This window comes from Brassica rapa, chromosome A06 (assembly GCF_000309985.2).
Source record: "Brassica rapa cultivar Chiifu-401-42 chromosome A06, CAAS_Brap_v3.01, whole genome shotgun sequence".
Classification (NCBI taxonomy): Eukaryota; Viridiplantae; Streptophyta; class Magnoliopsida; order Brassicales; family Brassicaceae; genus Brassica; species Brassica rapa.
Window position 1 is genome coordinate 6,989,733 of NC_024800.2, and position 12,151 is coordinate 7,001,883.

The window sequence follows — 12,151 nt, forward strand, 5'->3', positions numbered from 1 at the left end:
ACGGCACGTAATCCAAATCTAGAAGTCCGGGACGGAACGTAGTTTCGGATCTTTCCCGGGCAGATATTTAATTTTTTTCTTTTGACTGACGTGGAAGCATCTTGGAGCTTCCCGCAGAACAATGCGGATCCCAACTGGCATTATAGAATCGAGCTAATAAAAAGGCTTTGGAATCCGGACCTGTAATTACACAGTGTGTACTAGGGGGAAACAAAAGGCGAAAGCGAGCCAAAAAAAAACAAAGAAAAAGCAGAACACAAAAATTTCCAAAACTTTTTTTTTTGTTTTGCTTACTCGGAAAGCTTCTCTCTCCGGTGAAACTTCGAGCTCGGTATCTTCTCCGTTCGACTTCTCCGGTAAACTCCCGGACACACTCGTTACTGTGTGTTTCTGCTGTTTTTTAGTAACTTTTTGATAATGCTTTCCTGAGATTTCAGTGTTGGGTTTGTTTTATTACCTCTATTTCGAGTTAGAATCTGCCAAAGACTTGATTTTTAGGACTGCAACATGCAATTTCTACAAGAATTTGAGAAAGGGTAGCTCAAAGTTCAAAACTTTCTGTAAATTTTTGTAGATGGTGTCTCTATTAGAGGTCTCTAAGAGTAAAGATAGAGTTTTGACTCATCAGTTATGGTATTAGTGTGTAGGAGAGTCTTTTTGTACCCTTGAATATAGATTATTGTGCAGAGTTTGCTTATTCCTTTTGTTAATGTGGTTCTGGTGTGTAGATTTGAAGCTGCATTGGGTAGAGTAATAATATATGGGAACAATGGTTGGCTCTGTGGAAGACTATGGAGAGATGTTTCAAGACGCTGTTGATCAGACTAGTGGCGCATCACTCTCTTCATCAAATCAAATTGAAAATCCTGTTGTCTACAAGCTTGTTAGGGTATGTTCAAGTTGGAACTGAGAACTATGACTAAAATGCCATTACAAGTCTTAGACTTTTTCAGTATTTTGATCTGAGGCTGGTTATGTGAATCACCATTAGGTTGCACAAGATGGAAGACTGGTTCCTGCAACTGATGAAGAAATGTTGGAGGTCAAGGACTTGGTCGAGAACAACGAGAATGATATTTCTGTTGTACCGGATCCTGGACAATATGAGTATATTACCGATGAAGGCTCGCCTTCTCAGTTTCTGCAGCTAGATAGTTTAGAAGGTTCGGTCACAATCACTCCTAAGCATATTATACGAGTAGAATTCCTTAGGACTGCACTAAAAGGGTTTACTTGTCTTTTTTATTTTGGGATCATGTATGCCTCTTGGCGATAAGTTTCCTTATCCAACTCAGTTATTGAATCCAGGCTTTTTCCAGTTGGAGACTGCAGAAGCATATACAGAAAATTTGAACTCCCGGCTTGAGGTCTGTCCTCCACCTTTGGAACTTTTGCAGTCTAAAGAGGAGTTGGTGTATGGATCTCAGATGCCTTTTACTCTTCTGGATACCAACTATCATAGCTCTAATGAGTTGCCTGGGGATGAGGAGTTTGTCCTATCCGAAGTTCTGCTGCAGGAACCTGTTTGTTTTTCATCAGATGGATGTGGTATAGATCAACCTATGGATGTGTCACCATACTCAAATGCTGCAGGTGGTAGTCCTAAAGCACCTGCATTGTCAACAACTGCCTCAACCCCTGGAGCTTCTAGAGATACAGAGGAGATATGCTTGGGTAATCTTTCGATTAAAGCATTGCAAGATACATTCAGAGCCACGTTTGGTCGTGAAACTACTTGCAAGGACAAACTCTGGCTCGAAAGGAAGATCAAGATGGGACGGATTAACCCATGTGTTATCCCAACAACTAGCCTGACAGTTGATGACACTAAACTGATTCTTGGAGGTCAAGATAGTGATATGGTTGTTGCTTTTAGCAAGGATACTTTTGATGAAGGAAGAGCTAGTCCTGATTGCATAAAGAGGCATCCAAATGATTTTGGTTATAGTCCTGTTGAAGCTTTTGTGGATCACTATTCTGGAAATGAAGATTTTGAAGGTGAATATAGATCTGCGAAAAGAGTTAGGAAGGCTACAAGGAGATATATCGAAGAGATTTCAAAAGTTGATGATGAAAAGCAGCAAAGTAAAGAGTCACCGATCCCTTCAAAAGATGAGAGGTCTATTAACACCGTTTCTTCAGGAAGAAGAGTTGTTGTAACCAGGATGGTGTCTCTTGGTGGTTCCATAATTCAGGTTCCCTATGTTTCTCATGTGAGGAGAAGCCGTCCCAGGGAAAACATAATGGCTCTTGGGGTATGTCTCTTTGTTACTATAAGCTATCAAAACCTTTCCATTTATGTGGCATGTGCTAGATTCATTCCTGTTACTACACACTGTGGAAAGATTTAAAACATGGCATGATCTTTTAGTTTTCTCTTTGGTGTTGTCAAAGTAATTAAGGATAACACAGATTATCTGAACATCTTGCAGGAATTTAATTCCGGTTTATGGGAGGTGAAAGGTAATCCAGAAGAGAGTGACCTGAATCTAAGCCAATCTCAGTTGAACAATGACGTGAAGCGAGTTTCAGGTGTCAAATCTGTTTCTGGACCTGTCCAGAAAAAAGTAAGTACACTTTATCTTATTTATAGCTTCATCACTGATTAAGAGAAAAAAAAATATCAATATAATATAATCCATATTATTGTGATTCTATCTATCAAAAGAGTCTCTCAAACTTTGAGGAAGCATCGTTGATCTTGGACTCTCCTAAAGTTATGCCGGATATTTTGGATGGATTTGATTCATGGTATGATACAGTTAGTTGCTCATTGCGTTCTTGATCCACAAATGCAGATAACTACTAATGATCAGAGCTACAAGGACCATTCAAAGCCTAAACTCAGGGAGGTGGATGAAGACATCATGGAGCCAGAGTACATGGACTCATCTGGAGATAGCTCAGACGACAGTACTTATAATCGCGTTGATCGACCAATCACGCAAAGTGCAATGAGAAGGAAACATCATAGAGCTTGGTCTCTCTCTGAGGTTAAGAACCTAGTGGAAGGTGTGTCCAAATACGGAGTTGGGAAATGGTCTGTGATCAAAAAGCTTTCATATTCATCATTCCCGCATCGTACCCCAGTGGATCTCAAGGTTTTGCTTCGATTGAACTAATTAAACTCTTTCTCTTCTTAATATTTTTAATCCTCGTTGTAACTTTTCCTTTAACTACAAGTGTCTCTTTTGACAGGACAAATGGCGAAATCTACTCAAAGCATGTTTTGCTCGTGCTCCTTCAAACAAAATGGTTAGCACTTCCCCACATGTTCAAGTTCAGAAAACAGAATCTACCAACTGCGGTTTTTGAGTCTCTAAACCTGTTAATGGTTGTGTTTGTGCAGGGGAGTATGAGAAAATATGGGTCGATGGCTATTCCAAGTCAGGTTCTGTCACAGGTAAAAGAGCTTTCTCAGAAGAAATCACATGTTTCACCGGCAAGGAAGGCTAGAATGGTGAAGGCATCATCAAGACACGGTTTCTTGTAGGAAGGTTTTCGTATTAAACCTAAAATATATTTACCGCGGAAAATCTGAGCTTTTGACTTATTTTACTTTTTTGATTTCGTTAGGCTTTTAATCCCGAAGGTAGCTTTTGTGGTTAAACCGGCTTATAAACCGGTGTATGGAACAACGGTTTTCTGATATATGCTAAATGTTGAATCTGTCATGGGTTTTATATCGGTTCGGTTAAAATCAAATCCCATACTAAAACGCCGCGTTTCACAGAAACAGGCTTATAAGCATCGAATTTAATAATGGGCCTATTACGGCTTAAATGGGCCCATGAACTTTTTGTACGCCCTATTGCTCTTACGCTCGTGCTCTCTCTCCTCTCTCTCTCTTCCGGAGATCGCCTTCATCGATTGATTCCACTGTGAGTCGCACATCGAATCCTTCCAACTTGTTCATAGATATCATTATTTGTAGTAGAAATCGCATTTATTTATTTGAATCCTGCTCGTTTGATATAATTCTCGTATGTTTGAGCTCGATTAGACAATTGCTTTCGCCTTTTGTCGATTAAATTCTGTACTGGATCGATTTCATTTGATAGGTATATGCTAATTTAAGAAAAATATCAATCGAAAAGCTTTATAAGCCTATGGATATTATTGGTGTTGATTTAGAGTGAGTTATTGATTCAGTGGTTAAGCTGTCTACTAATGTATGAACTTTTATGATTCTGAGTCTTATAAATCTACTTCTTTTTATACTTTCTTCTCTTTAGTGATAGTAGCAGAAGGAGCTGAAGCAGAATGGGGATCATCGAAAGGATTAAAGAAATCGAGGCCGAGATGGCCCGGACCCAGAAGAACAAAGCTACAGGTTCCTCTTTTACAACATATACACCATCAGTTTTTTTCATGTGGTTGAGCCTCTATACTGATTTGATAATGTTTTACGTGATGCACAGAGTATCATCTTGGTCAGCTCAAGGCAAAGATTGCAAAGCTCAGGACACAACTTCTGGAGCCTCCAAAAGTAAGCCCTTAACTAAAGACTATGGTTTTTTGAAGCAACTTTTTGATTATTTTCTTACTTGGATTGGATGATCTTTGTTGTTTTCCCAGCTGTTGATGTTTGTTTACTTCTAAAATGGACTGTGAGTGGCTCGCTTGTTTTTTCACCTTAGCTTTGCCTATTTAGGACTAAATATCTACTGCGAGTTTTCTACTTTGTGACTACTTGTACAAATGAATGCTGCGTGTTCTTGAAGTAGAGCTTCAAATAATTCTCTCACAACTGCTTTAGTTTGTAATTGTCTTTTATATTTCCGTCTCAGGGTGCTAGTGGAGGCGGGGAAGGTTTTGAAGTTACCAAGTATGGTCATGGACGTGTTGCACTCATAGGATTTCCAAGGTCGAGTTTCTTTGATTCTTATACTCATTAACAAATATTTTCCACTTTTGTAAAGTTATGTTGATCCGTTAGAAGTATTGTTTAGGGAAACTGATGGAACTGGTTGTTACTTTGCAGTGTTGGAAAGTCCACGCTTTTGACAATGTTGACTGGAACGCATTCTGAAGCAGCCTCGTATGAATTTACAACACTTACATGTATCCCTGGAGTGATTCACTACAACGACACGAAGATTCAGCTTCTCGATCTTCCTGGTATTATTGAAGGTGCTTCGGAAGGAAAGGGGCGAGGAAGGCAGGTTGAAATCCAGTCCCTTGATTTTCTTATTGGTTATATCATCCTAAGTTTCTTGCCAACCCGAAAAATATAATCAGGATGATACGAACTTTGATTATGACTACTTATTTCTCAGGTTATTGCTGTTGCAAAGTCTTCCGATCTTGTATTGATGGTTCTTGATGCCTCAAAGGTTAGTCGCAGTGTGGCTGCCGTTGTGAATTGCTGTTTGATTTATGCTGCAGTCATTAGTAACCTTATTGTTTTCTCTCTTCAAAAAAATATTAGAGTGAAGGACACAGGCAAATTCTGACTAAGGAACTTGAGGCAGTGGGCTTGCGGCTGAATAAAAAGCCTCCACAGGTAAATCTCCATTGAGAAACTTGGTCAAATTACAGATGTAGCATCTAGTACTTTGAAGTCTAAATTACTTCTGGTTCGCTTCCATGTGCTCCACTGAACCTGGTTTCTTTGTCCCTGGAACTTGATTTTGTATTTTTGCTTTTTCTGTACAATAGATATACTTTAAGAAGAAAAAGACTGGTGGAATCTCTTTCAACACTACAGCACCCTTGACTCACATTGATGAGAAGCTCTGTTATCAGATCCTTCATGAATACAAAATTCACAATGCTGAGGTACGAGGCTCCATTTTTAATCTCGTTTTTTTTAAAGCTAGTTTTTGCTTTCCTCGCAGACTTCTAAATGAAATTGGTCATGAGTATTTCAGGTGCTATTTCGTGAGAATGCCACAGTGGATGACTTCATTGATGTCATTGAAGGAAATCGCAAATATATTAAGTGTGTGTATGTCTACAACAAAATTGATGTTGTTGGAATTGATGATGTGGATAGACTTGCACGGCAGCCCAATTCCATCGTTATTAGCTGCAATCTAAAGGCAAGTTAATTACATTGAAAAGACCAGTCTGCAAGGATACCAAATGCTAAAACTTCAATTCGGTCTTGTTTTAATTTCCCTGTGCATTCTGTTTATGACATTTTCAAATTTTGTGAGTGCCTTTCTTGCTTGAAACAGCTAAACTTGGACAGACTACTTGCAAGGATGTGGGACGAAATGGGCCTTGTGAGAGTTTACTCGAAGCCTCAGGGCCAGCAACCAGATTTTGATGAGCCTTTTGTCCTCTCATCTGTAAGTGTATCTCTTTTTTTTCCTCATTGCAAGACACCCTTGAAACTTGTCCACAGCATTAATATCCATCTTTGATTACTTGTCTGATTCATCAGGATCGAGGTGGCTGCACAGTTGAAGACTTCTGTAACCACGTCCACAGGACTTTGGTGAAGGATATGAAGTATGCTCTTGTGTGGGGCACAAGCGCAAGACACAACCCTCAGAATTGTGGTCTTTCTCAGCATCTTGAAGACGAAGATGTTGTTCAGGTTGTCAAGAAAAAGGTACATACACGAAAATATTTCTAATGGCTCAAATTATATAATATAATCTCTGTGCCATGATGACGAGACTATCTAAACTTATACTGTTGATTCTGGAATCTGTAGGAGAGAGACGAAGGAGGAAGAGGCCGTTTCAAGTCACACTCTAATGCCCCTGCTAGAATTGCAGACCGAGAGAAGAAAGCTCCTCTTAAGCAATAAACTCAAATGCTCAGTGATCCCCATACACACATCTTCACCATCGTTGTCAAGCTGAGTATGATTGTACTATGTTGTATCTGAATCATTTTTGCCTTCTCTCACAGTATAAGTTTTCGAACCATTTACTTTTTCAAGAATACAATTTCACATTCACTCTTTTTCATAAGTTATATTTTTGATTTTGACAAGCCTGCTTCATGTTCTTGATATATTCAAGTAAAAGTTGAAATGCATTCATAGTGAAGGTTTAAACAAACAATTAGGAACAAAATCGACTCAGATTCCAAGTTACTGAGAAGTGGCTTAAGTAGCCAAACACTACAAGCTCAAATAACTCACATCAATACCCTTATATGTAAAGGGTAAACAGAAGCTGTTTCTGTATCTATATAATTCGTGTATATGTTTCACAGGAACCGTTCCTGAAACAAGACAAAGAGAAGCCAACAGGCTGTTGAAACTGACTTGAAAAGAACCAAACATAACTCGTTTCTTTAGCTTCGCTGGCTCTTAGCCCAGAGATGTCTTCCAGTCATTATCTCTGGCGGGTATAGATCACTACACTGGTCTGAACCAGCACTGCTTCTTGCATCACCATTGGAAGATGATCCTGATCCTCTCTGCTTGGCTTGAGTAGATTGTGTCAGGCTCATGTAGCTCGGCTTCCGATAATACCCGCCACTTTCAAGTCCCCTGCCGGAGAATGCAACTGGTGATTGAGATGTTGACGAGGTTGATGTCTCGTCATGTAAAGAATCTGAACTCGTGCCAGACAAAACCTGAGGAAGAAGAAGATGGGGTGGTCTAGCAAGAACTCGAGTTGAAGTAAGATTGTTCTTCCTGACTTTTACAGTCTCGTGTTCAGACGATACGCTGCTGTCACTGCATTTCTCAGACCAGTTCCAACCAGGACCACTCTTGCGCAAACCATGATTCTTAATAGATCTTGCGTTTGGACTTGGACACGCCCTCGACTGCCAAAACAACCAAAACAAACTCATTCAGACATTATTGCAGTCTAGAGGTTTCTGTTTTGAATTGACATACACCAACCTGATGTGTGAGAGCATACACCATAGCTCTCTCCCTCTTAATAGCTCCTTCTTGCTTCATTTGTAACTTTGTTTTCACTTCCTTGATACTTCTCGGGCTACCACACCAACTCTTCTACAAAAACATCTCCCATATAAGTGTTTTAATACTCTTAGCTCAAAAGTTACTCCCAAGCTTTGAATCTTTACCTCGCTCTGCTTTGCAGGATCTTTAAGTTCAGTTGAGTCAGAAGGCGCTCTGCGATGAGCTCTTACACGAGACTGAACACGAACAAGAGCTTGCATACACCTGAGTGTAACAGCTGCTTGTTTCCTAACTTGTCTACCACGAAATATCGCCTGGATTCTCACTACAGCCTTCAAAGCTCTAAACGCCTGTCTTGCCTGAACAACAAAAAGAGCAAAACATAGAGCTTTTAAATAAAAAAGAATCAGAAACATAACAGTGAGCCAATACTATATACCAGGAAAGCACGAAAGGCAGCTTGGATTCTTGTGGAAGCCCATTCTCTCTTAACCAACAAGAAATCCTTGGGAGGAGCTCGAATGAGAGCTGCCATTGCCACAGCGAAAGCCTCGTCGGCAGAGAAGGACGGTGGCTCTGAGCCTAGAGAAGAAAGTCCGTAGCTTCCACGGCGGTTGAGAAAACACTCCTTGGAGGAGGAGGAGGAAGATGTGAAGCTCTCAGATGAAAGCCTCCACAGCTTCCACTTCTTCTTGCTGCTTAACTTCTCCTGCTGGAATAAAGATAACAAGACAACATGTTTGTTAAGAGTAGACAAGAGAAGAGATATCTATAAACATTCAAGAGATTGAGGGATCACCTGATGATCATCAACGTGTTTTCTGTGAGATAATAGTGACTTGATCCAGTTTCCTGACCCGCCCATCTGATCAAAATCGAAACTTTGGCTCGTTGGTTCTTACAAAAATCAAAACTTTGGAAGCTGTTGGGGAAAGACTGGTCCGTGGATTTGGTTGTGTGAATGGGAATGATGTTGACAAAAGTTAGCAGTGTTAAAAGAGGAAAGAAGAGAGAAAGGACGTTTTTGAAATTTGAATTTTTGAGGGAACGAAGGCAATTTCTTTTTAAAATAACGGTAAAACTTTAATTTGTTCTTTCTTTAGGGGGGAAATTAATAACGCTTCCTAAACTTTTGTTAAACCACTATTGTTTACCAGTTCTCAATTTTAGCCCCCACAAGTTCGTGGGACAATCCAAATTCTGGGAACGGGTTGGGTCCGGTCAGGGTCGAGACGGTTCCAAACTAACACCACATGTTATGGCCTTATGGGCCTTTGGAAAATGATTTCTGCTAGGATTAAGTTTCTTGTAAAAATCAATACTATTAAAACAGAAACAATTTTTATCTACTTACAAATAGTCTAGGTTAGATCATTATATTTAATTATATTTTCTATTATTTACTCATATCTAATTTAATTGTTAAATATACATCATACCTAAAATTAAGGAACTAACTAACTAATCTATTATTTTTTAAACTAATGAATTTAATTTATATTAATTTGAAATTCAAATAACTAATCAATTATATTTTAGTTATTAATGTAATAAATAATTATATATATGTCTATTCATTGGTATATATACAACTATATATTAATTCAAATGCAAAAAAAAAAAATTGTTCAAAACCCTCACCAAATACATAAAAATATAATTCTTACAGTTAGAGTATTAAAATATATATAAATATATATTATAAAATAAATATTAATAGAAATTATATGATGAAACATGTTACTATTGATAGTTTAATGAATATATTTTTTACGGGTTACTCAAACAGACATGTAATATATATATCAAATATAAACTAATTGAACAAATATATTAACACAAATATATCATAAAACATTACATTAACATAAATCGAAGCCAGAGAGTAAGAGTCGATATTTTAATTGTTTAAAAATATAATTATATATATATATTAGAAAAAATTAAGAACTAAATATAATAAAAATATATATCAAAATTAAAATAATAAATATTTACATTTCTAATGCGAATAATGAAATTAACTTTTAAATTTAAAATAAGCCATAGACAAAACATCAAAAAGTATCTAATAATATGTGAATAACAAAAGTAAACTAACTAAATAAACAATTGTATTTTTTTGCAAACGTAAATCATTAATTTGTAATTGACGTATACACATTATTGATGCTCAAATCTATTTTATTTTTAGTATGCATCCACTCAAATATTAATCCATTAACAAGATGGAATTTTAGTTGGACTAAAATTGTATTAAAATTGGAATATCAATTTCATAATATATTCTCTATTCATCTGAACGTTCATGAATATATATTACAATACTCTAAATATAATATTAAATCAAACCTGATTACATATTGGGTCATCTATCATTTCAATCGATAACCAGATCTCGGGTTTTAGCGGTTGTTACGGGTTTTATAGAATTTTTAAATAAGAATTTTTTTTTAAAACTAAAATGGATTACATAACTGCGGGTCGGGTCGGGTTTCAAAACATTGAATATAATGTTTCATTTGTAATATCTAAATGTAGATACAATTAAAATACAAATTTATATCAAATAAATTTGGAATGTTTCGAAAATAATTCCGCGCTTTGAAAGCGCGGGTCAAAATCTAGTCTTATATATTAAAATAGAAGTCACAACCTTGATTCATGTGTGATTTTTTTTTAAATAGACTTAATGGACCTATTCCTAAAAAGTCATGTTACATTTAATATCTAACTTTATCACTTAAATTTTGAGCCTACAAAAATTTTTTATTGGGCTATCAATAATTAAATTTAAAAATAGATGGTCCATTAGATTTATATATAGTATAAATAAAATAAATATAATTTAATGTTGTAATACTATACCTCTATATGCAGAATATTTAAATATTTTTCGAAGTTAACTTTTAAAATTGTAAAGATTTTTTTGTTAAATAACAAAAATCATATTATCTAACAATGATTAATCTTTAATACCTTAAACCAATGAAAACAAATTTTAAACTATATAGTTTATTTTAAAAACTAAACAAAAATTAAATGTTTAATTATTTACTCGATAATATAAATCTTTGAAACGAAAATTTTAATTTCTTAAAAACTTTCTAAATTTGTGAAATATTACAATATCTTTGAATATGACAATAAAACAATATTTTACTAATCTTTATATATATAGTTATGATTTTAATAATGAAATAATAATCCGAAAATATATATATAGAAGAAGGTACAAATACATGTGAAAGTATGAAACAATCTATTCAATGGAAAAAAAATATACAGTAAGCTTATTATGTTTTAAAAATTGATAGACACATATATATTATAATATATACTAATCTTATATATTAAAACATGAGTCACAACTTTGATTCATGTATGATTTTTAAAAAAATTGACCCTCCCTAAAAATCAGTTATCATTCATTTATTACTAATAAGATGGATTAATAATATCATTCCTAATATAACATCGACTCCTAAAAACCCGGATTGGTTAACAAACTCACCTTGATTCATGTGTGATATTTTTATTTGAATCATCATTTAAAATTTGTAGTAAATGTATTTCTTTAATGCTAATATATAATCTTTTAACTGCTGAAATCATAATATAATTTGATATCTTTTAATTTAAAATATAAATATAAATATTTAATTTTCTTAACAAATGTGTTGAAAAACGTTATAGCAATATCTTAATTATCAAAAATTGTATATAAATATTTTCTCTAATTTTGTAATTAGTAATAAAATTAATGTTATTATACATTAATATATATATTTTATTATATATTAATGTTATTATACAAATAATCAGTTATCTTTTATAAAATGAAAAACACTATATCAAATTTTACTATTTTATAGTTATATCTATCATTTTAAAATAAAAAATTGTATTTAACTAAATATGATAAAATTATTTTAAATTGATAAATTAATATATTTTATTTTGACAAACATTAAAAATTTATGCTAGAAATATAATATGTTGGTAGAACGGGTTAACATTAGTAAATTAGATAATTCATGTATAAAATTAACTTATCTTAAACTTTTATATATATATATATATAGTTATTATCTTAAATGAATAAACATACAAAAATACTGATAAAGGAAATCTAGCGCTTTGAATTACGGATCAGGATCATAATAATTGAATAAAAAATAATTTTAAAATATATATAATAAAAGATACCAAATATATATGTGATGATTTGAAATAATCAATTAACTTACAGCATGAAAACTATCAAATTGTTATATTTAAGATAGTTATATATAAACATTTAAATATATA

The 12,151-nt window shown here is 34.7% G+C and overlaps 3 protein-coding genes across 6 annotated transcripts; 2 read left to right on the forward strand and 1 right to left on the reverse strand.

Moving 5' to 3' along the window:
- Nucleotides 1–182: 182 nt before the first annotated feature.
- Nucleotides 183–3,674, forward strand: LOC103872532. Of its 2 annotated transcripts, none has more exons than XM_018652530.2 (8): nt 183–356; nt 722–889; nt 992–1,163; nt 1,309–2,255; nt 2,433–2,567; nt 2,799–3,101; nt 3,199–3,255; nt 3,350–3,674. In XM_018652530.2, exons 2-8 carry the CDS (start codon nt 761–763, stop codon nt 3,491–3,493), a joined length of 1,887 nt encoding a protein of 628 aa, XP_018508046.1. In that variant the 5' UTR covers nt 183–356; nt 722–760; the 3' UTR covers nt 3,494–3,674. The 2 variants fall into 2 exon arrangements, with proteins under 2 accessions (XP_018508046.1, XP_009149196.1); XM_009150948.3 differs by having other exon boundaries at nt 729–889.
- On the forward strand, nt 3,651–6,951 carry LOC103872533 (developmentally-regulated G-protein 1). The gene is made up of 12 exons (XM_009150949.3): nt 3,651–3,881; nt 4,236–4,333; nt 4,422–4,489; nt 4,791–4,867; nt 4,985–5,165; nt 5,280–5,336; nt 5,432–5,506; nt 5,662–5,781; nt 5,874–6,044; nt 6,183–6,296; nt 6,392–6,562; nt 6,668–6,951. Exons 2-12 carry the CDS (start codon nt 4,264–4,266, stop codon nt 6,761–6,763), a joined length of 1,200 nt encoding a protein of 399 aa, XP_009149197.1. The 5' UTR covers nt 3,651–3,881; nt 4,236–4,263; the 3' UTR covers nt 6,764–6,951.
- Nucleotides 6,952–6,980: 29 nt separating this feature from the next.
- LOC103872534 (protein IQ-DOMAIN 14) lies at nt 6,981–9,242 on the reverse strand. 3 transcript variants are annotated; one of them, XM_009150952.3, is made up of 5 exons: nt 8,640–9,242; nt 8,280–8,552; nt 8,005–8,199; nt 7,817–7,927; nt 6,981–7,737 (listed from the first exon to the last, which is right to left on the reverse strand). In XM_009150952.3, the coding sequence occupies exons 1-5, from the start codon at nt 8,703–8,705 to the stop codon at nt 7,258–7,260; spliced, it is 1,125 nt and encodes a 374-aa protein (XP_009149200.1). In that variant the 5' UTR covers nt 8,706–9,242; the 3' UTR covers nt 6,981–7,257. The 3 variants fall into 3 exon arrangements, with proteins under 3 accessions (XP_009149200.1, XP_009149199.1, XP_009149198.1); XM_009150951.3 differs by having other exon boundaries at nt 7,817–7,930; nt 8,280–8,549; nt 8,640–9,239; XM_009150950.3 differs by having other exon boundaries at nt 7,817–7,930; nt 8,640–9,233.
- Between the last annotated feature and the right edge of the window lie 2,909 nt (nt 9,243–12,151).

Coding starts and splice junctions, on each gene's coding strand:
- LOC103872533 (XM_009150949.3), top strand. CDS start 4,264: ATGGGGATCATCGAAAGGATTAAAGAAATCGAGGCCGAGATGGCCCGG. Junction 6,045..6,182: donor TTATTAGCTGCAATCTAAAG/GCAAGTTAATTA, acceptor TGCTTGAAACAG/CTAAACTTGGACAGACTACT. Junction 6,297..6,391: donor AGCCTTTTGTCCTCTCATCT/GTAAGTGTATCT, acceptor CTGATTCATCAG/GATCGAGGTGGCTGCACAGT.
- LOC103872534 (XM_009150950.3), bottom strand. CDS start 8,705: ATGGGCGGGTCAGGAAACTGGATCAAGTCACTATTATCTCACAGAAAA. Junction 7,931..8,004: donor ATCCTGCAAAGCAGAGCGAG/GTAAAGATTCAA, acceptor ATGTTTTTGTAG/AAGAGTTGGTGTGGTAGCCC. Junction 7,738..7,816: donor TGTATGCTCTCACACATCAG/GTTGGTGTATGT, acceptor TTGTTTTGGCAG/TCGAGGGCGTGTCCAAGTCC.
- LOC103872532 (XM_018652530.2), top strand. CDS start 761: ATGGGAACAATGGTTGGCTCTGTGGAAGACTATGGAGAGATGTTTCAA. Junction 1,164..1,308: donor GCAGCTAGATAGTTTAGAAG/GTTCGGTCACAA, acceptor TATTGAATCCAG/GCTTTTTCCAGTTGGAGACT. Junction 3,102..3,198: donor GTACCCCAGTGGATCTCAAG/GTTTTGCTTCGA, acceptor CTCTTTTGACAG/GACAAATGGCGAAATCTACT.